Source organism: Ostrea edulis, chromosome 2 (assembly GCF_947568905.1).
Source record: "Ostrea edulis chromosome 2, xbOstEdul1.1, whole genome shotgun sequence".
Taxonomy (NCBI): Eukaryota; Metazoa; Mollusca; class Bivalvia; order Ostreida; family Ostreidae; genus Ostrea; species Ostrea edulis.
The window spans coordinates 88114200-88138453 of NC_079165.1; the positions used below are offsets into that span (position 1 = coordinate 88114200).

The window sequence follows — 24254 nt, forward strand, 5'->3', positions numbered from 1 at the left end:
TTATGTTAGACTCCAAGAGTAGGGAAGGACTATCTTGTGATTGTTTTGGTTCAAATGAGCGATGAGGTTCAGAATCCTCAAAGGATAACCTCGAACGCTTTGAAAGAGGTCCCTCATGCTTGTGAATACAGGCAACAAAATGATTAGGTGTCCAACCATCTATTTTTGTAGCAATTGTTTGAGTCCACATGATGTGGATAGCATCCTGATATTCTTTAGCATCAGCACGGTCAAGAGGAACAATAAGCTGATTATGATCTTGTCTGTTTACACCAGGGTTTTGCACCTCGGGAAAAATCGACGATTGGTTTCTGCAAAACGTTAGAAGCTACGAAAATATGTAAAAGGCTTGAATAGTAACCGTTCTGGGTTGTTTTTATTGTTTCCTTTTGTAACGAAGCAATCAAATCACCAGTAATTAAACACTCTTCTGACAGGGAACTTTCAAAGACATATTGAAGTGAACTTTTGTTGGACATGGTCATAAAAGTGTTTTAATTCGTGTAGCGCTTCAGGTTTGAAACAAGTTCAAACACAATTCGTACCCTCATTTCCTTAAAATTGTCCTCATGTCCAAACACAAAAAAAGAGAGAGTTATGAATAAACAATTCCCATCACCATATATCTGAATCGGGATAAGCTCAGAAGGAGCATCATTTGGATAAAGCTCTGAGGAAACAGCATCTTTTCGAATATTCGAAGTTGGGATATTAGGTATGCTTGTTGGAAGAGGATATTTTTTTTAAAAATTGCCCTTTGAGTCTAACAAGAAAACTTAGTGCTCCCCATCCCTTTTTTCCTGCATTCCTTGCTTCTTCGTGCACTTTTTCGAAAAATGCCTTCCTTTCGTCCGTCTGGGCATACATTGTGAAATATAATCAAAGTTAAAACTGTGCAGAAGGTTGATCTTACACTGATACGAGTGTCTACTCTTGAACCAAGAATGAAACAGGTCTTGACAGCCTGAGACTTTACAAGCTTTGAAAAAGTTGTTACACGTCATGACCTACGTCACATTGGGGGTGTTATATCACTGATAAATAGTACTTCACACATTGTCGGGTTTACCTTTACCATAAAAACTGTGATGATAAAATAGTCAACAATTCATCATATTAGCTTTACAAAATGATTTTAAATATATACAAACGTTGAACTGGTATTAGGGCAGTTGGGCATAGACATTTTTGTATCAAGACGAAGTTTCTATGAACAAGCTACCTAATGAATTATTAGACCTTGAAAGTTAGTCAAGGTCACACATATTAGATACCTTTTGATCAGTTGCCCCTTGCGAGATTTTTTCACTCATATGAGTCGTCAACAAATACCGGTAAAGGACTTTAAACGACACTAGTGCCGGGCACTTGGCAAAGGAACAGTCACTACATATCATAGGTTTGACGCCAGATGCGGAGCTGGGAACGAGAACCGAACCATTACCTAATGATTACCACCTTTTGGATGATGCCCTAAGAAATGTTAAGGCATTAAGTGCTTTTCATAATATTTTTTTTAATTTAAGCTAAAGGACAGTCACACTGACTGACTCTGAGTCTCGTTGAATTAAATGAACTTTCGGCTTAAAAATAATTATACATTACACTATATGTGAATTTTACTATATGAATTTGGGGGGGGGGGCACGGTTGCCCCCCCCCCCCCCCGGTTCCTACGGCCATGAATTATTCACGTGCATTCTGTGTTATTTTTCCAGGTACATGTATTACAAGTCCGTTCACATATAAATTTCTTAATATATCGCACGGACTAGCCGTTTGACTCCCTACTCAAACACTCGTAGAACACTGCATTGACAAACGTGTAGGTGACCTAGACTACGCACGGACAACACTTTTCCTATTTCCGTGCATCCCAATCGGAACATCACTCAGCCTTTTCCGGAGAATAAAAGGCCGAGTGATGTTCCGATTGCCGTGCATCCGTGTTTTGTAAATGGCGAAAGTGAACGAACGGACAAATTGACGCCGGAAAAAATGGGGTGTTGCTAAAACGCGGAGAGGAAAACGGAAAGAAACAGAATTTAAAAATTAGAATGATTAATGTAGCTAAGACAAGACCAAAAATCGGAAGAAAATACCTTATTATGATTAAAATCTAAATTGTGGGAATTTGTTTACAAGCAGTAAAATAGTTTTATCTGAAAATTCTGAGTTATGTCCAATACATGGTGTTATGTCGATATCGTCGATATCGATGATATCAAATCGATGTCGAATCAATATTGTTAAACAATTCGTTATGAATGTCCTAGCTACTATATTTCTTTACACTTGTGTATAAATTTCGCTATGTTGCACTAAATGAGTTCCCCTTACTGTCGATATCGATGATATCGTATCGATATCGAATAGTTACCGTTTCAAGATTTTGTTGTGACATTCTACCAACTATATTTCTTCATTGTTGTTTGTCTGTTTATTTAACACTGACTGAGATTCCCTTGTTGTCGATATCGACGATATCGTGTCGATCTCGAATCATGATTGTAAAACAAATGGTTGTGCATGTCCTTGCCTGCATCATTCTTATAATTGTGCAAATGTTTAGGTAATTTGCATTAACAAAGTATCCCTTGCTGTCGATATCGACGGTATCATGTCGATATCGAACCATGATATTTGTAAGTTTTTTGTAACCATCCTTGCCACTGTTTTTTTTTTTTTTATAGATGTGCATGTGTTTAAGCATTCTAAATTGATTAAGTTTCTATTACTGTCGATATCGACGATATCATGTCGATATCGAATCAGGATTGGTAAGCAGTTGGTTGTGAAGTTTTTTGCTACTGTCCTTCTTTAAACTTGTGCTTATGATTATAAAAACATTGTTTGGAGTTAAATCTAAAAATCTGCATGAACCTCGGGCAGAATTCTTAATAAATTCACGAAACACGATCGATATCGATACAATATCGGAACAGTTTTGTCGATATCGACAAAGTACCCAGCGTCATTTATGATGATTGACTTCAACAACAAAATCCATACAACTATCGATATCGATACGATATCGAACTGATATTGCCGATATCGACATGATAGTTAGTCTGTGGTAATTTTTCAATATTAATTATTTCACAAATCTCAGTCAATTACAAAAAGTCCATGTGGTTGATATCGAAACGATATCGACACGATATTGTCGATGTCGTCGATATCGACATTACACTCGGTCTTGGACATGTATGAAAATTCTGCATCATAAATAAAAAAAATTTAAAAGCGAAGTTATACGTCTGTATAAGAATTCACAAGGGGTTTTACAAGAATTTTGAAATGTCGGCATTGACAGATGTGTTAGAGAGCAGCGAATGGGAAAAACACACCTACTTATTTGCCCCCCCCCCCCCCCCCCCGTGGCAAAACGCCATTAACGTGTGTACCTACAACAGAGAGTGTGATATGTATATAACAACGACGATTCATGATCTTATTAAGTCAGCAATTCAAACATCTTGTGTTTGATATATTAATTTTTAAGTAACAGAGACTTAGTGACCGCAGTACGCCAGTCCTACATAGGGAGGACTTCTAACAGTTTATTTTTAAACTAAATACTTGTATCTTAACATTTAGATTAATAATGAGATGACCTTTTAATTCCATTCAAGCATAAATGGTCTATTATTTCATATCTGTTAATTTCTCATACTCTGGGTTGTAAACTTCACCCTAGTTTTCATTGGTTCTGTTTCAATCTTTCTTTCCCACTGTATCTCTTCGGGTTCAACACTAATCCGCAGGATGTCAGTAAATGTACCAACTTTCACATAAACACATCCCATATCCTTTATACACACCGGGCTCGTTCGCTTTAAAATTTGATGTGATACATAAATATATACATGTAATTTCTGCTTCCCTTGTTCATGATAAACCTTTTATTTTGTAAAATGTTGACCTCCTCATAAGATAATTGCATACAATATTTCCCGTTTTCCGTTCCGTTTCATTTTCCGTTCCGCGTTTTAGCAACACCCGACAAAATGTGATCAGAAAAGATCACTTGAGTTTTCAACTCACTTGAGCTAAACACCGTTGCAATCAGCGAACAAAAGTAATCTTTTCTCTGGACATAAATTATGTGAAAAGCCAGTGCATTGATTTACGCCTTGTTCGCCATCTAGAATTTGCATAAATAATGCATTAAAACCACTGTTTATATTCACAGTTGATTACATATTTATGTGTCTTAAAGAGATGGTCGGTCTTGGTGATATGAATATGGTCCTGTCCACAGACAAAGAACAATTGATAGAATTAAATGACAGAATAATTCTTACAGCACCATGCAAGATTGGAACATGTTTTTATTTACTAAGGCAATGTGCAATGTTGGCACGCTACGTTACATTGGTCCAACGTAAAACAATAAAGGTAATCTTTTAGTGGCATACATTCTTCTTATGAAATGCCACTACTGTTGTATAATTGAACCGTGCTCACAACTCTTCCTCATATAAGAAGGTCTCCCATTTTCAATCAAACTGTTAGCATCGGTGTATCGGAAAACTTCTGGATTACTCGTACATCGCCAAGTGTCTGTCGTGATTTTCTTCCGTTCCACTCTTAGTGCGATACTTCTATCTCCGCGGGTAATCGACGATCACGTGGATTCCCACTATCAGATTAGTGTCATATTAGAGATGGATAAGTAAGCTTTGACACGTATTGAATTCCTCTACCACACAGTCATTTTAACATAACGACTGAATCGCTCATTTAATGAAAAATCTGCCGTGCTTGTTTGGATAATTGTGAATGCAGGTGACTGGGAACCAAAGGCAAAATAATTATTAATGTCAGATCTTTTAAAACATCACATCATTTCCAAACTCTGTTATAATTATTTGCATTATTTGATAGAACTTGGTTATATATTCGGTACATGTAGTAATTCAATGATGCAAAATGATATACATGTGCATTACTTAAAAACTGATCGGTGCAAAGAAAGGTCACGCCATTACGTCCCTGAGTTTGAAGCAGTTTTAATGAGTATTGAAATTAGAGGGGTTGCCATGTTCTACTCCCATCTATAGTAAATAGGGGGCCAGACCATGGCATCCTAACGTGATAATGCACATGTACATTATCTGCTCTAGCTTGTACGACAGGAATTGGAATGGAGTAATCCATATCTAAGTCTCTAAGAAATTGCTCATGGTCCTTGGTCGGTTTAGGCGGGTTTTTCTTGTTTCGTCGCCTCCTCCTTATACACAGTCCCAACAAAATGCAACAGGAAGTCACAGAAAGGAAGAAAAAGACTGTGCACACGGTAATGATGGCAACCATGTCCCGGCTTTGTAGAAAAACCTCCAAGATGCCTGAAAAACACAAAATTGATAACAGAGGAAAAACACAAAATGGAAAAAAGAGCTTGGGCTAAAACTACACAGATTGATAGACTTTAAGCTTGACACAGAACCTAAGATTTTCCCTTAGGAGGTTAACGGAGCTACGGCAGAAGAGAATATCAGAAGTTGATTGGTATGAGAGAGGTAAATGTAAGTAGCATTATAACAGTCTGGATCATTCTGGCGTTTTAATATATTATACAATTATTGACATTTGTGAGGTCAATACGGTGTTTTAGCTACCTGAGAAGTACAATATTCCTCGAGGCCGGAGGACAAGGTATATATTGTACTTCGAGAGTAGCTATGGTAATTATATACATTGTTGCGGTGACCTTCAATACGATATTTTGATATATCGACGACGTATTATCTATTAACAATAATTATTTTCATTCATATGTCGATTTGATATATCCCAGAGAATTCGAAATAAAAGACACCACAGAGTTGTCCACTTCTGCTTCATACTTAGATATTTTATTGAAAGTAGATATTAACGGCAAACTAACAACTCAACTTTTGACAAACGGGATGATTTTAGCTTCTCCATCGTCAACTTCCCATATCATGTAGCAATATTCCATATGGTGTTTATATCTCTCAACTGATTCGATACGCAAGAGCTTGTTCTGCGTATGGTCAGTTTTTAAATCGAAGCAGGCTACTGACAAACAAGTTGATGGTGCAGGGGTTTCAACAGTCTCATTTAAAGCCAGCATTTCGCATATTCTATGGTCGTTATAACGATCTAGTTTGCCAAACACAACCTATCATTGGGTCAAATGCTGTCTGACGTGCTTCATACCGATTTTTAGGCCGTTCTTGGCACACTGATTTTGACTACGGATAACTCCGTTTACCTGTTCAAGATATAGAGCTCACGGTGGGTGTGACCGGTCAACAGGGGGATGCTTACTCCTCCTAGGCACCTGATCCCACCTCTGGTATATCCAGGGGTCTGTGTTTGCCCAACTCTCTATTCTATATTGCTTATGGGAGTTATGAGATTGATCACCGTTCGTTATCTTCACCTTTCATTCTACAGTTAGAGTGCAAAACCCGGTCAAAAGTGATTAGAGACTCGGGTTTTAGTGTATCATATGATTGGATATCAAAACATTGAGACTGGCTACTTAAGTTAGATGAATAGAATTACTAACCACATTTTGTACACTCGTATTCAGTTACAATTTAACATTACATAATTAAAGCAGATATGATATCATCTGCCGATTATAAAGTCCCCCAAACGAAGTACTGGCTGTATAAAAGTGCGATTTTTTTATTATCAGTACATGTACTACGCCCTTGCACAAAATCCATGTCAACGAAAGACATTAAATTAAAGTGTAGCACATGCCCAATCTGATTAAAATACACATCTATCAAATGGCGCACACTTGAGAGATCTATATTTAATCAAATTAACAACATGCCTGTCAATCGTGTTTATTATTCAATGTTTATCACACAACAGTATTATTTCCGGGTTCATAACGCGGGTTCGGAAAAACGATATGAACTCTTGGCACAGGTTAATAACTATGCAAATCATGTGCATGTAGATCAATAACATATATTCATGCGCCACGTAAATAAAACAACATGACATCCTTTGAAGTTGGCGACCCAGTTAAAATTGTAACCAAAGTTGTTCCAAGGGAAGATTGTGTTTTTTTATGAAGTGAAATTAAGTGCCTTTGACTTTGAAACAGAAATTTAAAGCGTAATACTCCAAACAGTGACGGAACAGATGACGTCAAAGAATAAAAACGTGAAGAATGCAAAAATTGTGCGTGCTGACATAGATACAAAATTGTTAACTTTCTAGTTTTACTACAAACGTTATTCAAGTCTATCATCAATATTCCTGTTCATTTGTTGTTGTAACACAATGACATAACCTATATTAAGATTTTAAGTTTAAAATTTCAATTTCGCTATCACTTTGACATTTTTATCTTTAGATCTTATTTCTTGCGCTCAAGGACATTTTTCAGACGATGCATTGAAGCTAAATGAAAACAATCACATGAAATGGAAAGTAACTAAAATATGCGTTTATTGATAGCTGTTTGATAAATAGAATCTTCAACTCGTGTTTATGGCATATGAAATTCGTTGCCAGGTTTAGATATTTTCCTCGCCAAGGCTCGGGAAATATTAAAACCGGCAACTCATTTCATCAATTCATATGCCATAAGCACTCGTTCAAGATCCTCTACTTATTTACATTTTTATCTTTATAAGAGGTCAAGGTTACTGGAGTCACTTGACCCTAATACTGGTTTGTAGGTCACATCTTTTTATCACTGAAGATTCCATGACTGTATAAGTCCCGATTCTAAAGCAATACGAGTTTTTATGATCAAGGTCAAGGTCACTGGTGGTACTAGTTTGTAAGTCACAACATCCTTTAATCATCGCTGAAGTTTCTATGTCTCTATTGGTCCCGGTTCTAAATTACATGTAATATGAATTTGTATGGTCAAAGGTCAAGGTCACAGGAGTCACTTGACTACAATACTATTTTGAATCTCTTATCATTTCTGAAGATACCACGTCTCTATTAATCCCGGTTCTAAAGGTATACCAGTTTTTATGTTCAACGTCAAACATCAAAGTCACTGTACATAGTCACTTGAACTTCAGCAAGCCTCTATCAGATCTGGTTCTGAAGTAACACCAGTTTTATGTTCAATGTCAGAGGTCAAGGTCACTGGAGTCACTTGACTTTGATACTTGTGTAAGCCCTGTCATTCTCTTCTCATTTCGGAAATTCCCAAGACTTTATAATTGGAATTATTTTCCCCATAGAGTTCTAAGTTGCCCCCCCCCCCCCCTTTTGAATCCCATCAATCTGAAAACAAAAATATTTATGTACAACTAGATGCATTGGCCTTAATCTGGGCTGAGATTCAGCTTGGCTGTTTGTTATCGTTTGAGAAACGTCCACAATAACCAAAACCCGAATTTGCCTCAAAAAGAGTGTCCTACCCTTCCCTTTTTATACATGCACATACTATATATTTACATTAACTTCCAATGCCCGTGGTTCAAATGAAGGCTTCTATGGCGCAATATTTTATCTCCCAAAATTGAAGAGTTCCTATAGTTTGTTTTTGAATTAGCGAAATGCTAGTAGGTGTGTAGAGATACGATGTACATGTATCAGTAACTAGATAAAGCAAACTATAGGAACTCTTCAATTCCAGGAGATAAAATGTTGTGCCATAGAAATCTTCCTAGGAGGCTGAGAAAGTTCTAGATTGATATAAGGTCTGCCGGGGTAATAATGTACATTACATTTGTAAAGCACCTTTGAGTGTACATAGTGTATGAAAAGGGTGCTATATAAATATGGTATTATTATTATTATTTGAACGGAAAATGTAGTGTCTGTTTTCATTTTGGGATTTTTATACCTAAACGGTAAGTAATACAGCATTGATACTTATTTGAAACGAACAGCAGTGTCACCTAAGTGCATTTAATTGCTAGAACCGGCTGAAGCTGAAAGTAAATTTCCAGACATGAACTATGAAGGACTGCTCCGAGATTCGGTGAAGGCGTCAGTCCAAATATTCAGCCGAGCCGAATTTCAACCGAGATTACATTGGCCTATATTATCCTTCAGTATCTAATACATGTACTTTCATCAACAGGTTACGGAGAGCGACTGTGGCCATTTCTATGGGCGTCAGTCCAAATATTCAGCCGAGCCGAATTTCAACCGAGATTACATTGGCCTATATTATCCTTCAGTATCTAATACATGTACTTTCATCAACGGGTTACGGAGAGCGACTGTGGCCATTTCTATGGGCGAGAAAGACCCACCCACCCAACAAACAAGAGGCCCATGGGCCACATCGCTCACCTGAGTCACCTTGGTCCATATCTGAAGACTTTCCATATATACTTGCATGTAAAACCTTAGTCCCTATTATAGCCCAAACTACCCTTTGCAAACTTGAATCTACACTATGTCAGAAAGCTTTCATGTAAATGTCGACCTCTTTGGCCCAATGGTTCTTGAGAAGAAGATTTTTAAAGCTTTTTCCTATATTTGTATGTAAAACTTTGACCCCCCTCCCCCACTTGTGGCCCCATCCTACCCCCCGGGAGCCATGATTTGAACAAAGTTGAATCTGCACTATGTCAGAAAGTTTTCTTGTAAATATCAGCTTTCTGATTCAGTGTTATTGAGAAAAAGATTTTAACTATATATTTGTATGTAAAACTTTGATCCCCCCTGTGGCCCCATCCTACCCCCGGGGGCCATGATTTGAACAAACTTGAATCTGCACTATGTCAGAAAGTTTTCATGTAAAAATCAGCTTTTCTGGCTCAGTGGTTCTTGAGAAGAAGATTTTTAAAGATTTTTCCTATATATTTGTATGTAAAACTTTGAACCCCTATTGTGGCTCCATCAAACCCCCGGGCCCATGATTTGAACAAACTTGAATCTGCATTATGTCAGGAAGCTTTCATGTAAATCTCAGCTTTTCTGACTTAGTGGTTCTTGAGAAGAAGATTTTTAAAGTTTTTCCCTATATATTTGTGTGTAAAACTTTGATCCCCCCCCCTTGTGGCCCCATCTTATCCCTGGGGGCCATGATTTGAACAAACTTGAATCTGCACTATGTCAAAAAGTTTTCATGTAAATGTCACCTTTTATGGCTCAGTGGTTCTTGAGAAGAAGATTTTTAAAGATTTTTCCTATATATTTGTATGTAAAACTTTGATCCCCTATTGTGGCCCCATCCTACCCCAGGGGCCCATGATTTGAACAAACTTGAATCTGCATTATGTCAGGAAGCTTTCATGTAAATCTCAGCTTTTCTGACTTAGTGGTTCTTGAGAAGAAGATTTTTAAAGTTTTTCCCTATATATTTGTATGTAAAACTTTGACCCCCCCCTTGTGGCCCCATCCTACCACCGGGGGCCATGATTTGAACAAACTTGAATCTGCAATATGTCAGGAAGCTTTCAGGTAAATTTCAGCTCTTCTGGCCCAGTGGTTCTTGAGTAGAAGATTTTAAAATGACCCCACTCTATTTTTGCATTTTTGTGATTATCTCCCCTTTGAAAGGGACATGGCCCTTCATTTGAACAAACTTGAAAGCCCTTCACCTAAGGATGCTTTTGGCGAGTTTGGTTGAAATTTGCCTGGTGGTTCATGAGAAGAAGATGAAAATGTGAAAAGTTTACAGACAGACGGACAGACAGACAGACGGACGCCGGACAAAATGTGATCAGAAAAGCTCACTTGAGCCTTCGGCTCAGGTGAGCTAACAAAAACTAGATATGTCGGCATGACACGAAAGCCCCCGCCTGCAGTAAAGTCAAATGTAGGAAATCCATCGAAGTACATGAATAGCATTGAATGTAGTATTCAGATTGTATGTTACACGCATTTAGTGCAATTAAGAACTCGACAACAATCCTTTACATGTATATGTTTTAACAGCCATAAAAATAAATACATAACATGAAAACTGGTCCTAACATTAATTTTTCTATGTAAAAGGGGCAAACTTCCATAAAAAATCAATGATCCGGAACAAAACTCAAACTCGATCGGTAACTCATCAATATACACCTGCATACAAAGAATGAATTCAATATCTTAAAAGACGTTAAAAGAAGCGTTCGGAAAACTGGTTGTTGTTGTTGTTTTTTTTATATCAAAGGGGCACAACTCCACCAAAAATCAACGAACCGGAACAAAACTCAAATTCTAACTGTTACATATCAATATACACCTGCATACAAAAAAAAAATCAATCTATTATTTGGAGGCGTGTAGTTAAAAAAGTCCGGAAAACTGGGTGTCGCAGAAGGACGGGAAAGGGTAAAAAATGACGCCAGAAATGAATCCTCAATTCCTTCAAGAAATTACATTGGGTTTAAGTCCAACAAACTTGATTTCTTGACAGCTATTTGAAATGGAAGCCAATTTGAAACATTTGAAAATTTAATGAAAAGAAATACTGATGCTAGAAATGAACTGAGAACCCTCAATTGACCTCAGAACCCAAATATCGTAGAGATTTTAACACTATAAAATATTTCGATAAATGGCGGCCATTTTGAAAATGGCTGCATAAAAGAAAGTTTGATGCTGGAAATGAACTTGGGGTCATCAAATTAACCTAAAATAAAATGTGGTTAAAATCCGACAATCTTGCTATTTTAGATACAGTGTACATGTGTTAAAATTGTGGTAGAGCGTTCGCTTCGTCACATGGAGATTATGAATTCGAGCTCCGCGTTACACTTTATGACGTAAACATAGGTAGTAATACGCCAGTTTCGAGATACGAACTCTTCTGTATAGGAGGTGCATTTAGTGGAACTTTGAATGCCTAAGTGGGACAGAGTGGATATACAGCCAACGAGAAAGACGATGAAATGTATTAAAAGCGGCTTCTCTTTAAATATGTAAATGTGGGAAATACAAAATGCTATCGAAAGAAATGTTTTACCGAAGTGGAAACATACAAACAATGTCATATTTGCAAGAAATATCTTGGATATGGTACTTATGACCAACGAAATAACGTGATAGGATAAGAATTCTATGTATTTAATTACTCCCTAAATACTTATCACTTACTTAGTTTGTGTATCAGTCGAATTCGGGTTATCAAACAGCGTATGAGAAACTTACTGAGTGCATGCACTTACGCTGTGATGAATATCTGTCCAACTCCCGCGTGTAAACAAATTCTTTCACGCCTTACTATGTATGAGAGTTCTCAAAGGGAAATAACTCGGACGTATCTCGAAACCGGCGTATTGTTCCTTCGCCAAACGAATGAGAATCACGGGACTTTTAAATATGACCTTGAATACGGAGGTTCTGTCTTATCGCGACATATGTTGGTACGTTAAGGATCCCTCACGGCTTTGAGAGCTAAGCATTGGTCTAAATTTGTCACCTACAACTGGTGACGTCTCAATATGGGCGAAAAATTCTCGAGGGGATGTAAAATAAATAAACAAACAAAACAAATCAGTCATTCTTGCACGAAGTTCGGAAAGCGTACATAGTGATACTATAGACCCGTACTATTTGTATCGAGCATGCGTAATTAACCCTGTCAATAATACCAAGAGACAGGAAAGTATCGCGAGAACAGCATTCACGCTGCGATATGACGTGTATGAAGAGCTACCTGTATCAATCAGCCAGTATTATGTCTGGTGCTATAATAAGAAGTCACTTACATCCTGAATATACTGCCCACATTCATCTGACTGTCCGTACAATGCTCTATTCAATTTTTTTTCTGAACTCAACGTGAGGCATATCAGATGTCTGATGATTACGCAAATGACCTAGTTCTAAAGGGTAATGCTTTCGCTCATACTAGTTACATTACTTATAGTCACGCTGCGATATACTAGTTACATGTACTTTGAAGCTAAGTTTAGAACATCTTTAGGTCGCAGTAGTCCGGTGGTAAGCAGTGGCGGATTTAGAGGGGGTGGGGGGCAGCCGGCGACCCCCCCCCTAAAATTTTCAAATTTAAGGTAAATCGCGGTATCTTGTTTTGGAAAATGTACTAAACGATAAAAGAAACAATAATTTCTTCCACTCCAGGAGAATCAAATGACAAAATCTTTTGATTTCTTGATTACTTTATTGGGACAACTTAATATTTTTTCAAAAAAACCCTTAAAATTTGTGTCATTTTATTAATTTCACCTTATTAAAATGATAGAAAATAGTACAAATGACTAAATAGGAGAAATATTTCAAGCCCCATAAAATCTGTAAAATCCAGGAGCTTCCGGGGGCTTCGCCCACTGCCTCATAAAGTGGCGCCCCCCGTAACCGCAATTCCTGGATCCGCCCCTGGTAAGGGCATTGCTTTTGCATACAGGATAGGACTCTCGGTCCCAGCGCCAACCTTGTAAAATATGAAGGCATGCTTGCATATTTTAAAATATATCTAATCAGTGTCCTTGATAAGAAAATTTTCAAACATTGCCTTGCTGGTTTTGAGAAGAGTATTATTGAAAATGAATTCCATATATTACAATGTAAAGATTTGACCTCTTATTGTGGCCCCACTCTACCCCCAGGGTCATGATTTAAAGAAACTGAAGTCGGCATTACCTGATAATTCTTGCATATTGATATGACTAATCATGACTCTTCTGTTCTTAAGAAGAATATTTAAAGAGTTTAATAGTAACATGTAAAATATTATACCCTCACCCTACCCCTAGGGCCTAGGGGCAATGTTTTGAAATATCTCCCCCTTGAAAAGGTTGCGATCCTTCCTTTGAATATTTTAAATACCTTTACTGGAGAAAAAGTCAAAATATGTAAAATTTACGGACAGACAGACGGACGGACTAGAAAAGTTTTTTAAAATGAGTTTATAGCCCATGTGAGCTTAAAAAAAACCAAACCGAGGTCTCGTATCAAGGTGGGGATTAGCTTAATAAAGAACCCTTTATAAAAAAGTTTCTGTTGCAGCCAAAGCGACATATATCTATATTCCACATGAGTGGGGGAAAAAATCGGATTGGACGTAAAACAACATACAAAAGAAAAATAAACATAGGGCAATCGCGAGAATATCGCGAGATTATCGCCCAACAGACCTACGGCACTGAGTTAAAAAAAAAAGAATTTAGTTGACAAGATAGCATTTTCCTAAATCTAAATTATGTACGACACATCCACGACGTCCTGGGAATTCTCTTCTGCTATAGACCCTTCAGGCAATTATTCCTCAGCATATTGTATTGAAATGCCATTAGGATTTTCCTTCAGTGACAAAAAGCATACGTGTACAGTGTAGTCTCAAGAGGAATAACTCTTTAACATTATCGCAAGTACACAAATGTCAGGGCTGGTTAAGTTGACCGTTTACAATCAAGTAAAGTCTGTTCCAATTTTTTAAAATATATAATTCTAAGTCCAAGCGAGAAAAAAAAATCACCTTGAACGTCAGACAATGCTGTCATTTGAATGGTTGTTGATGTCACAACTGAAAATGAGAAACTTGTATAATATACGAGCCATGCTCATAAAAGTGATGAGATTTAGTTGATGACCCTCGTATTAATTAGACAGTGACCGTGATTTTTCCATTTTCGTGGATGTGTAACACTACACTTTCTAAATTCAGTGGGTGTGACTTGTGACAGGTGAAGAATGTATATGTCTTTAAAGTATCATTTCCACAGTATATAGGACTTATAGAGAACGAAGACCCACACCGAAACGACAGGGTTATCATTTCCACAGTGTATAGGACTTATAGAGAACGAAGACCCACACCGAAACGACAGGGTTATCATTTCCACAGTGTATAGGACTTATAGAGAACGAAGACCCACACCGAAACGACAGGGTTATCATTTCCACGGTGTATAGGACTTATAGAGAACGAAGACCCACACCGAAACGACAGGGTTATCATTTCCACAGTGTATAGGACTTATAGAGAACGAAGACCCACACCGAAACTACAGGCATTATCATTTCCACAGTGTATAGGACTTACAGAGAACGAAGACCCACACCGAAACGACAGGGATTATCATTTCCACAGTGTATAGGACTTATAGAGAACGAAGACCCACACCTAAACGACAGGGGTTGCGCCCGTTTTGACCCGTAACTCCTCGTAACCATAAATAGAGAAAGGGATCGAACTCTGACCTTGATAAAATACCACCCACTCGTGTCAAACGCCCAAAGCCGAATTTCAAGTTACAGGGTCTTAAAAAACAGGTATATACGTCATCATTTTCGCGATTTCTCGTTTACTCGGACACCGGTCTAGCTTACCCGATGTTTTTTCCCTATGGCTCAGGTGAGCGATGCGGCCCATGGACCTCTTGTTCCCTATGACAGCAGCGAAATTCAGACAAGTGGAGCACATTTCGCATAGATCTATTGTACGGAATTTGACATAAAATCTATATACTACTCACTTACCGACACATTTCAATAAAGTTTTCTATATATGCTATATCTGGATCCTTTATTCTGCAACCTCGACTGTAACAAAACAACCATTTTGACAATACCAAAGTCCACAAGAAAGACCGCATCTGATTTGATGTATGACAATGCTATCCAATTCAAAAATTGTCTATAAGCTAGGTTTATTTGGCAAATTATTTCAGCTTGAAGACAAAAACATGTGCCTCGTGTCCTGGTAAACATGAAACACAGAAACAGGATTCTTAAGTTGTTACTAAAACTTTCCATTGCCGTTTTTCTATAATCTGTATTTGAAACTATGATCCCCTTTTGTGGCCCCACCCTACCCTGAGGACCATGATTTGAACAAACTTGAATTTACTCTATGTCAGGAAGCTTTCATGCACATTCCATTACTTCTGATCCTTATTGAGAAAATTCTGTAATTTTTACATTTTGAACACCCCTTGCCCTGGTGCATTTGTATTTCAGGTATGTAAAATGCACTGTAGTCCCTTTTTGTCAGCGATATATTTATTAGCCTCACGAAGATCTCCTTTATCATGTTCAATAATTTTTTTCTACAGTTCTTATACTTTAAAATGCTTCTTAATCCCAAAAACAATATCGGTGCCCTGAACATTCTTGGTTTCCAAAAAAAAAGAAAAGAAGTATCAAGTGGTGTAGCATCACCAGGTGTTGAATCTCAAACGATTGATTGATTGATTGATTGATGTTTTCCGCCACACTCAACAATTTTTCAGTTATCTGTCGGCGCCCAGTTTTTATTGGTGGAAGAGAGAACCCAGATACAATGTACCTGGGAAGAGACCACCGACCTTCCGAAAGTAAACTGAATCTCAAATGAAATTGTGTAGCAATTTTTAATCAATTGTCATATGTGTGTTATAGCTGCAGAACTGTAGTTCGAAAAAATATTTTGACATAACAGAGAGCTACAGATCCACCCCTTATAAAAACCTTCGATTTACGGCGCACAAAAAGCTGCGCACGGTTGAGGCCTTATATCGTTGTATTCTTGAGTTGCTGTCTCATAAATTTAATATCAAAAAATTCTTAACATATTTTCCTACTATACTTGTGTTTAAACATACCTTCAAATATTCATTAAAGCCCCATACGACCTGAAAACTCCTTGCTTCAAATTACGCCGGTTTCGAGATACGAACTCTTCTGTGTAGGAGGTGCATTTAGTGGAACTTTGAATGACTAAGTGGGACAGAATGGACCTACAGTCAACGAGGAAGACGATGAAATGTAATAAAAGCGGCTTCTCTTTTGAAATGTAAATGTGGGAAATACAAAATACTATCAAAAGAAATGTTTTACTCGTATTTGCAAGTAATATCTTAGATATGGTATTTATGAGCATCGAAATAACGTGATATGATAAGAATTCTATGTATTTAATTACTCCCTAAATACTTATAACTTACTCAGTTTGTGTATCAGTCGAATTCGGGTAATCTAACAGTGTATGAGAAACTCACTGAGTACATTCACTTACGCTGTGATGAATATTAGTCCCACTCCCGCGTGTTAACAAATTGTTTCGCGCCTCATTATGTAAGAGAATTCTCCAAAGGGAAATAACTCGGGTGTATCTCGAAACCGGCGTAATATAGACACTTTATGATTGATTGATTGAATATTGGTTTACGTCCCTCTCGAGAATATTTCACTCATATGGAGACGTCACCTCTGCCGGTGAAGAGCTGCAAAATTTAAGCCTATGCTCGGCGCTTATGGCCATTGAGCAAGGAGGGTTCTTTATCGTGCCACACCTGCTGCGACATGGGACCTCGGTTTTTGCGGTCTCATCCGAAGGACCGCCCCATTTAGTCGCCTCTTGCGACAAGCAAGGGGTTACTGAGGACCTATTCTAACCCGGATTCCCACGGGATGACACTTTATGCATTCGATATAACTTGTATTAGGTTGTCGCTTATACCAGGGTCGCATCAAACATGGCGTAAAAATAGGTAGTGACAGTTCTTAGGCCAAAAGCTCGGAGTTTAGGAGAGAGAGAGAGAGAGAGAGAGAGAGAGAGAGAGAGAGAGAGAGAGAGAAGTCGCGGGCTTTTTCAACAGAGCTCTCTTGTCTAAATTTGTGGCACTTCCCCTATAGCTGGTGACGTCTCCCTTTTGAGTGAAAAATTCTCGACGGAAAGTTAAAACAAGCAAACAAACAAAGAGAAAACCATTAACCTGTCGTAGTTCCAATTGTTGACAGCCCTTCGGAAGAGGTTTGTTGTGTCCATTTCTGTGTTGTTGACAGCCCTTGGGATGAAGTTTGTTTGGTTGATTTATGTGTTGTTGACAGCCCTTGGGAAAAGGTTTCTTCTGTCGACTTTTGTGTTGTTGAAAAAGAGGTGGTAGATGATTCATCTGACTGTGTACTAAAGGACGCGATGTCAAAAGGGGAGGTAATTCTATCCGTACTTCCGGTCAGTATTGAACCTGTTCCAGTAGTCGACAAAGGAGTAGTTGATGACGTATTGCTTGCTGTAGAGTCATTCTCGGTGGTTGATGATGAGAACAACAGTTCTGTAGTGCTTTGAGTATTCGCCGCCTCTACCGTGCTGCTTAAAGACGTATTTGAAATGAGTAGAGACGGTGAAATTAGCGGAGGAAAAGCAGACGTAGTGATAGAGTTTTTAGAACTGATAATCTTACAAATGATGTTTTCTAATGAGTACTTGATTGTCTCAAGATCGGTGAACGAGGTGGCCCGAAAAACAAACTCCTCTTGAGAGGCGATAGCGAAAAGCTCCGGCGAGTCAACTCCCGACTCTATCCCGACAGAAATAATGGTGGTATCTGTATTCTTCACTTCTTCCGCCACCGCTCGAGTAGAATATGGGTAATTAGAAACGCCGTCGGTGAAGACTAGGAGGACGCGGGTAGTGTCCGGCCTAGCGCCGTGTTCCTCCGTGAAGCTGTGTCTTAGTGTGTAATTGAGCCCCCGGTCAGTGTATGTCCACCCCCCTTTGTAAGATACGTGGTTTGTTGCGTTTATCAGTTCCTCCTTTGTGGCAAATTGATTCAGATCAAATTGGTTTGTCACATTGGTTTCGTAGGTGACCAAACCAACTTGAATAAATTCCTGACCAATGTTGAAATCGGAAATGAGATCACTGATGAAGGCGGTCAAGAAGGCGAAGTTCGTCTCTCCCACACTTCCGGAGGAATCCAACAGAAAAACAACATCTGCCTTACTTTGGGTGCAATCTGTAAAATTCAATGTCAGCTTCAAAAGATCTACACAGCCACTATTTTGGTAAATATCAATTCTATATTGTATATAAAAAAACGTACTAGGGAATCCTTTCTTTCATTGCTTTAAATTTTCGTGGATAACACATTTTCTCAATTGGGGGCGGGGGGGGGGGGACGACAAATTCGTGAATATGTTGCACAGTTCAATAATGTTGTTTTGAAAACATAAAATGTTAGTAGAATTTCGCAAAAATTGATCCTCAGCATACATGTACAATCCTAGTTTTTCAGAATATATTTGGTGTAAGCAAGAAAAAAGTGGTCAAAATATGTATGTAAAAAATTTACGATAGAGAATAACATTTATTCATATCATTTTAACATATTCTCTCCTTTCTATGAAGTAATTTTGACTATTCCTAAAACACATCAGGAAGACTGTTTCAGTCCAAAGTTTTCATCATCAATTCCTCGTGAAATATGTATGATGGTGTAAAGGAAAAATAAAATAAAAAGAGTGAATCACTGACTTTTGGGGGTTGCTTCTGTCGACTTGTAGCGCAACAAGAAACCATGTCCGTTCTCCGAACCATCGCTGCTGAAGGACACGATGAAGTTATTCCCCTGAACATTCCCGAAGCTAAAACTGTTTTCACTACAAAGAAGATTCGTTTTTGACGTGGAACCTATAATGTGGAAAATATGAAAATAACACATTAATTAGATCAAAGAAACACTTGGTGTCAACAAAGTTTGAAAAGTTTAAATAAATCAATAATTGTAGCATATTGTTAGAGACTACAATCAGTTTGTTTTTATTTGCATTTTTAGTCTAGAATACGGAACTTTCGAGATACTTTCATCGCGCGTTGAACGTAATTGTAGCCTAAGGACACCATTCTCTCACCAGAGGACTTCACTTTCAAGGTATCACACCGGTAATTATTTTCACTATATATTACTATAGAGGGGGAAAAAAATCATTAAAAATTGATGCCGAATAACGCAATCGGAATCGTTCTATGTTACCTATCTCGTCTGCTGACACCAGAAAAACAACACCCTACGCGGCATTTTCGAAAAAAAAAATTGCCCGCAAACAAGATTACCCTCAAATCCACGTGTTTTTCACATGTGTGTAAACAGCCGGAGTCTACATAACATTTTATGCTTGTATATTCTATAGGCTACAAAAGTAATAAGTAAAAGGATTTGGTTTTAACATTTTGTTCTAGAAAATATCCAACAAAAAATGTGCTTCCATTGAACTTTGAAGGATAGATAACTGCTAATATCATCAGGTAGTTTTAAGTTCGCTTTTACATTCATTAAAGCAACACAACATTTCTTTAAAATAGTGGTAATTTAGTTTTGTTTAAATTCTCCACATCAGTGGTTGAACATTTTAACATATAGTATATATATATGAACGTTAAGTTTTCTACAATAATTATTTAAAATTTCAAGTAAGACTCCCTTTGAATTTGATAATATTGGTATCCATGCTGCTTTTAATGCTGTTGATTTGCATTCTACATCTACTATTGAAAAACCGCCTCTTGTTACATCTCCAATCAAAGTGTTTCGTTTGATTCTTTCTTTCTCTTTTTTTTTTTTTTTTTTTTTTTATCCCATATGAAGTTAAAAATTAATCGTTATACTTTTTTCATAAAATCTTTATCAGGAAGACATAGAATTGACGATACATATATTAATTTTGAAATGGCAAGTGTATTTATTATGCATGCTTTACCAAAAAGTGTTAATTTTCTTCTTTTCCAGGATTCAAACAGTTTTCCCATTTCATTATACATTCTCATTCAATTTTTATTGTAATATTCCTCTTTATCGTGACCTAAAACAATGCCTAGAATTTGACCGCTTTACTTGTAACTCTAATACCGCAAAGTTCTTCAAACTGATTTTTTAATCTTCCAAGCAAAATACATGCAGTTTTGTTGATATTAATTTTAAAGCCAGTACTTTCACAAAATTTATTTATTTCATCTAGGGTATTTTTCATAGAAATTTCATTATTTACCGCAACTGTTGAAATCATCTGCATGCTGTATACTTTTTATTTCAGAATTATTTATCACAACACCGTTAATGCTATTATTTTTTAAAAAAAATTCTAATTGCTAATATTTCTGCTACTAAAAGAAAAAGGAGGGCGGAAGAGCGAACTATAGACTTTCAAGATGATTTTGGAGAGAGTGATGCGGTTGAAAGCCAGGTATGGAGATAATCTGACAGGTGGTAAGTTTGAAGAAGAGACAAGACATCCGGAAAGAGGCTCATTTGGTTCTCGGAAAGCTGATACAGAAAATAAAACAAACGTGATGTGAAAATCTTTTAGGAAGGTAATTGGTGTCCATTCGACAAAGTCTGCCAATGAAAAGAAGTTTCCTTGTGTCAGTTTCTGCAGTGATTGGTAGGGTGCTGTATTGAAGAATTGTTCACAAGTATCTGATCTGGCGAGTCTTGGGAGGTTGAACATTTGTTTATTGATTCCGTGTTGAAGTGTGTTGAGACGTCCGACATGGATAAGAAACAAAGAACTTCAATCCGCTGTACACCCAGGTACTGTGCACCACTAGTGAGTTCTTTTTATCTTTACACCCAGGTACTGAGCACCACTAGTGAGTTCTTCTTATCTTTACACCCAGGTACTGAGCACCACTAGTGAGTATTTCTTATCTTTACACCCAGGTACTGAGCACCACTAGTGAGTTCTTCTTATCTTTACACCCAGGTACTGAGCACCACTAGTGAGTTCTTCTTATCTTTACACCGAAGTACTGAACACCACTAGTGAGTTCTTCCTATCTTTACACCCAGGTACTGTGCACCACTAGTGAGTTCTTTTTATCTTTACACCCAGGTACTGAGCACCACTAGTGAGTTCTTCCTATCTTTACACCCAGGTACTGAGCACCACTAGTGAGTTCTTCCTATCTTTACACCGAGGTACTGAGCACCACTAGTGAGTTCTTCCTATCTTTACATCCAGGTACTGAGCACCACTAGTGAGTTCTTCCTATCTTTACACCCAGGTACTGAGCACCACTAGTGAGTTCTTCCTATCTTTACACCCAGGTACTGAGCACCACTAGTGAGTTCTTCCTATCTTTACACCGAGGTACTGAGCACCACTAGTGAGTTCTTCCTATCTTTACACCGAGGTACTGAGCACCACTAGTGAGTTCTTCTTATCTTTACACCCAGGTACTGAGCACCACTAGTGAGTTCTTCTTATCTTTACACCCAGGTACTGAGCACCACCAGTGAGTTCTTCCTATCTTTACACCGAGGTACTGAGCACCACTAGTGAGTTCTTCCTATTTTTACACCCAGGTACTGAGCACCACTAGTGAGTTCTTCCTATCTTTACACCCAGGTACTGAGCACCACTAGTGAGTTCTTCCTATCTTTACACCCAGGTACTGAGCACCACTAGTGAGTTCTTCCTATTTTTACACCCAGGTACTGAGCACCACTAGTGAGTTCTTCCTATCTTTACACCGAGGTACTGAGCACCACTAGTGAGTTCTTTCTATCTTTACACCCAGGTACTGAGCACCACTAGTGAGTTCTTCCTATTTTTAGGACTGCGTATAGCTCTATACAGACCGTCTCCGAGTAAAACTTGTAACGGCGTCAACTTTGCCTTACAATTCGTTACTATCACGTGACCGCGGTAGGTCGTTCCGGTACATCCCGAAAGTTCCGTATTGAAGGAGGCTGTATGCAAGATTATAAGACTCTCTTATGAGTAGCCATGAAATATAAGGTGATTCCACCCGAGGGTTGCAAAAAAGCTGTGAAACCCAAGGCTTTGCCGAGGGTTTTACCGCTTTTTTGCAACCCCGAGGGTGGAATCACCTTAATATTTCATGGCAACTCATAAGAGAGTATTTTTCTCTCATATTTCTAGAGTTTTCCGTTTTCCTTGTGCCTAGCGACGCCATTTTGAGAATTTTCCAATTAATTAATTTTTCGCTGTACATTAAAAATAACACCAGAATCGAATTCTACGACCTTCATTTTGGCAACTACGTTGCCGACAAAAAATCGGCCGACGAGTGTATAAGTGAATTGTATTAGAGTTATTCCTCTTTGAATAAATCAATAATCAGGGTGATGCGTGACGTAACTCGACAGTCCATCAGCGCGAAACATTTTGACAGACCTAATCAGAATATGAATCCACAACTGCACGTTTTTTTCTTCTTAGAGGAGCATTGATATTGATATTAATTGAGCAGTTATTTAATGACGAGTGTGTGAAGAGACAGGGCCGTAAGTAGGGTTCTAAATCAGGGGAGGCAGGGGATTGGGGGCCGCCGATTGACTTTACGACTGAAAATGACACTTTTTAAATCCCAATTTATCATGTTTGTGTTTCATTTGTACTATGTAAAGAATCGTAATATGGTGTCAAAGACAAAGGTGCTTGTCTTCATTTTAAACATATATCCTATAATATAACATTTATATAATTTTATTTTCTTTTTTGCCAAAAAATCAGACGAGGCAGTTGCCTCGTCTGCCTCATCGGCAGTTACGGCCCTGAGAGAGATTCCAAGTGGTTTTTGTTGGTGAATATGGGCATGGCTAGACTTTCGTTTTTCACGCGTGCAAGGACTCGAGTCTCGTGGACATTGAAGACACTTATTTCACCTGAGACACGGACAGTAGACGTTGACAGAGTGAATGTGGAGGTAGGCCTAGAACTAATAGACCACGTGGACTGGGTTTCTGTGAACAGGCATAATGCACCGGATGACATAGGTGTATGAGGAATTTGTGACTGTTGTTGAGTGTGCAGTAATTGTTCAAGGACTGTGTATTTTTGTGTCCTTTCACATACACCTGGAGATTATTAGGGACATTACAATCTGTCATTTTTTGTACAAGAGCTTTGCAGACGCTAGTGTTTGTCAATCGAGGCGAGGTAAGTTGCAAGCTAGTTGTGTATGAATGTGCTACACGGGCAGATGAAAACAAGCGGTATTCTCGCGAGATTATACTTACTTGGGTGAAACGTCACCAATAGATAATATATTTCCGGAATAATTGTTGGCGTATAATACGCCATATTCAAATTCGAAAAATTAATCTTAATAAAATATTTTCTAATAGATATAAAATATCTTACATATCCAATTACATGACAAATTTGGCTAGGTACATTTGGAATGAAATTACACGGTATTTTTAGTAGGCTTCATATCAGAGACATATATTATTTTAGGGCTAATATTGACTATAAATCAAAATTATTTTTTTTTCAATACAATATGCAAGAAAGTTGCCAGAAATTTTACTGAACTTCCATTTTTGTTGCACATAAGAATCTTAAGAGCATCAGACAGACAGATGGCGTGGGGTTTTTTTTCTGAAGGGGGGGGGGGGTAGCAGAGGATAACTCGCGGTCGTCTAAAATTCTTGACTATCAAACGAAAATAAAAAGGGGTCCAAAAAATCCATAACAGATGTTCTCTATTCCAAACTTCAACACCATACATGTAAAGAAGGGGGCGGATTCATCCTACCATGCAATGTAAGGGGGGGGGGGGGGGGGTGTCAGCCAGTATATCATAATTCGCAAGGGATGATAATTTACTATGCTTGTGAATATAATGGAAAATTCAACTTTATCAAAGTTAA

At 38.0% G+C, this 24254-nt stretch overlaps 1 protein-coding gene across 1 annotated transcript in view; it reads right to left on the minus strand.

The window, feature by feature from the left end:
• Positions 1 to 4314: 4314 nt before the first annotated feature.
• LOC125680113 (uncharacterized) overlaps positions 4315 to 24254 on the minus strand; it is a 34991-nt gene continuing 15051 nt past the window's right edge. Inside the window, exons 7-9 of the mRNA XM_056153513.1 lie at positions 19112 to 19267; positions 17571 to 18593; positions 4315 to 5351 (exon numbers count right to left, since the gene is read on the minus strand). Of these exons, the coding sequence (XP_056009488.1) occupies positions 5032 to 5351; positions 17571 to 18593; positions 19112 to 19267 (1499 nt within the window). The 3' untranslated portion in view covers positions 4315 to 5031. The remainder of the gene's footprint in view (positions 5352 to 17570; positions 18594 to 19111; positions 19268 to 24254) is intronic.